The sequence below is a fragment of the Nannospalax galili genome, unplaced genomic scaffold, assembly GCF_000622305.1.
Source record: "Nannospalax galili isolate Female #2095 unplaced genomic scaffold, S.galili_v1.0 scaffold574, whole genome shotgun sequence".
Classification (NCBI taxonomy): Eukaryota; Metazoa; Chordata; class Mammalia; order Rodentia; family Spalacidae; genus Nannospalax; species Nannospalax galili.
In genome coordinates this window covers 53,588-55,020 of record NW_008334516.1, presented here as the reverse complement: position 1 = coordinate 55,020, position 1,433 = coordinate 53,588, and the positions used below count along the sequence as shown (strand labels likewise).

At 45.2% G+C, this 1,433-nt stretch overlaps 1 protein-coding gene across 1 annotated transcript in view; it reads right to left on the bottom strand.

The window, feature by feature from the left end:
* Positions 1-1,433, bottom strand: part of Adcy10 (adenylate cyclase 10) — a 92,546-nt gene that overhangs the window by 43,726 nt on the left and 47,387 nt on the right. Inside the window, exon 14 of the mRNA XM_029561748.1 lies at positions 892-1,028. Within this exon, the coding sequence (XP_029417608.1) occupies positions 892-1,028 (137 nt within the window). The remainder of the gene's footprint in view (positions 1-891; positions 1,029-1,433) is intronic.

Here is a 1,433-nt window from a genome sequence, read left to right as displayed (position 1 = left end):
GAGGGGAGGAACTTTCACTTCCTGGAAAATGGAAAAGATGGTTCCCTGCCACCCATTCCTCCTGCTAAGTATATGATAAGTAAAACAGATAAACACAAGGCATTGAAGGTGGAGAAAAGTCAGACCTCTAGGGATTTGGAGACCCAAGGAGCCATGTGGCAGAGTTCTCCAATTTTCTTTTTGTCTAATATGTCTCAGACTTGCAGCTGAAGAATCTGACAGCCCAGAAACACCAAGGAAGTAAAACAAAAAAGCTTGCTCTCTCTAGCCTTAATGCTCTACTTTCCAATTTGCATATTTACCCCACTCTCCTACTCATCCTCCTCCCTATACTGGAGTTATTTTTCTAAAGCTTCCAAGTGGCCTCCTTCGTGTCATTATTTGCTTTTTCTTCTTGTCTTTCTCTCCCTTCTCTCCCCCCACCTCTCGCCCTCTCTCTTTTAAGACAAGAGCCCCTTATTATGTAGCCCAGGCTGGCCTGAAGCTTGCTATGTAGAGCAGGCTTGCTTTGAACTGGGATATGCCAGGCCCTGCTTCCCAACCTCCAGGATTACAGGCGCTCACTACCACTCAGATCAACACTTGCATTTAATCATCTCTTTAGGATGGAACCTAGGTGACATTCATTTTGAGCTCCTAATTCTACCTCTGGAAAACTGAACATTTTTCTAGGTGACACTGAAGTCCCTCAGCTCTGATTTGGAATATTCCTTAGTCCAGCCCATTGCACCTAGGCTGAGTTGGCTTCTCTTAGAATCAAGGATATCATATCCAGTATTTCTTGCCTTTGGGCAAGTCCTCTGACTCTGGGGGAAGCAGCTGCAGGCTAGCTGCCATCCTTATCACCGTTCCTCAAAAGGACCTCATAACTGAAAGGCCACTGCCACTTACCGAACAGGTTGTTCCAGGTCACGTTTGTCTTTTCCTCAGAGTCTGCTTGTTGGATAAGCAAGACTTTGTGCTGGTTAAGGTTTTTCAGCAATTCTTCACAGTAAAATGGAACCCCACAGCTCACCTCTGCCAGGTATCTACAGCAAGAACAAGGCAGAGTCTTGTCAACACTCTCCTCTCATTCCCCATTGGTTTGGTTTTGATTTGTTTTCAGGTTTTTTTCTTTCATCTTTTTTTTTTTTTTTAACTCAGTGCTGGGGGCTAAACCCAGGGCCTTATCCATGCTAGGCAGGGGCTCTACCACTGAACTACACCGACAAGCTACATTCTTGGGCCTTATTTCATATGTTAAATTACGTAACAAGTTTCTGTTGTGATTTGAATATATAATGTCCCTAAGGGCTCATGTATTTGAACACTTGGTCCCCAGTTGGTGGTGTTGTTTGGGAGGTTATGGAACCTTTAGGAGGTGGAGCCTTGCTGGAGGAAGAACATCACAGGGGGTGGGCTTTGGGATTTCATAGCCTCACCCACCCCCTCAC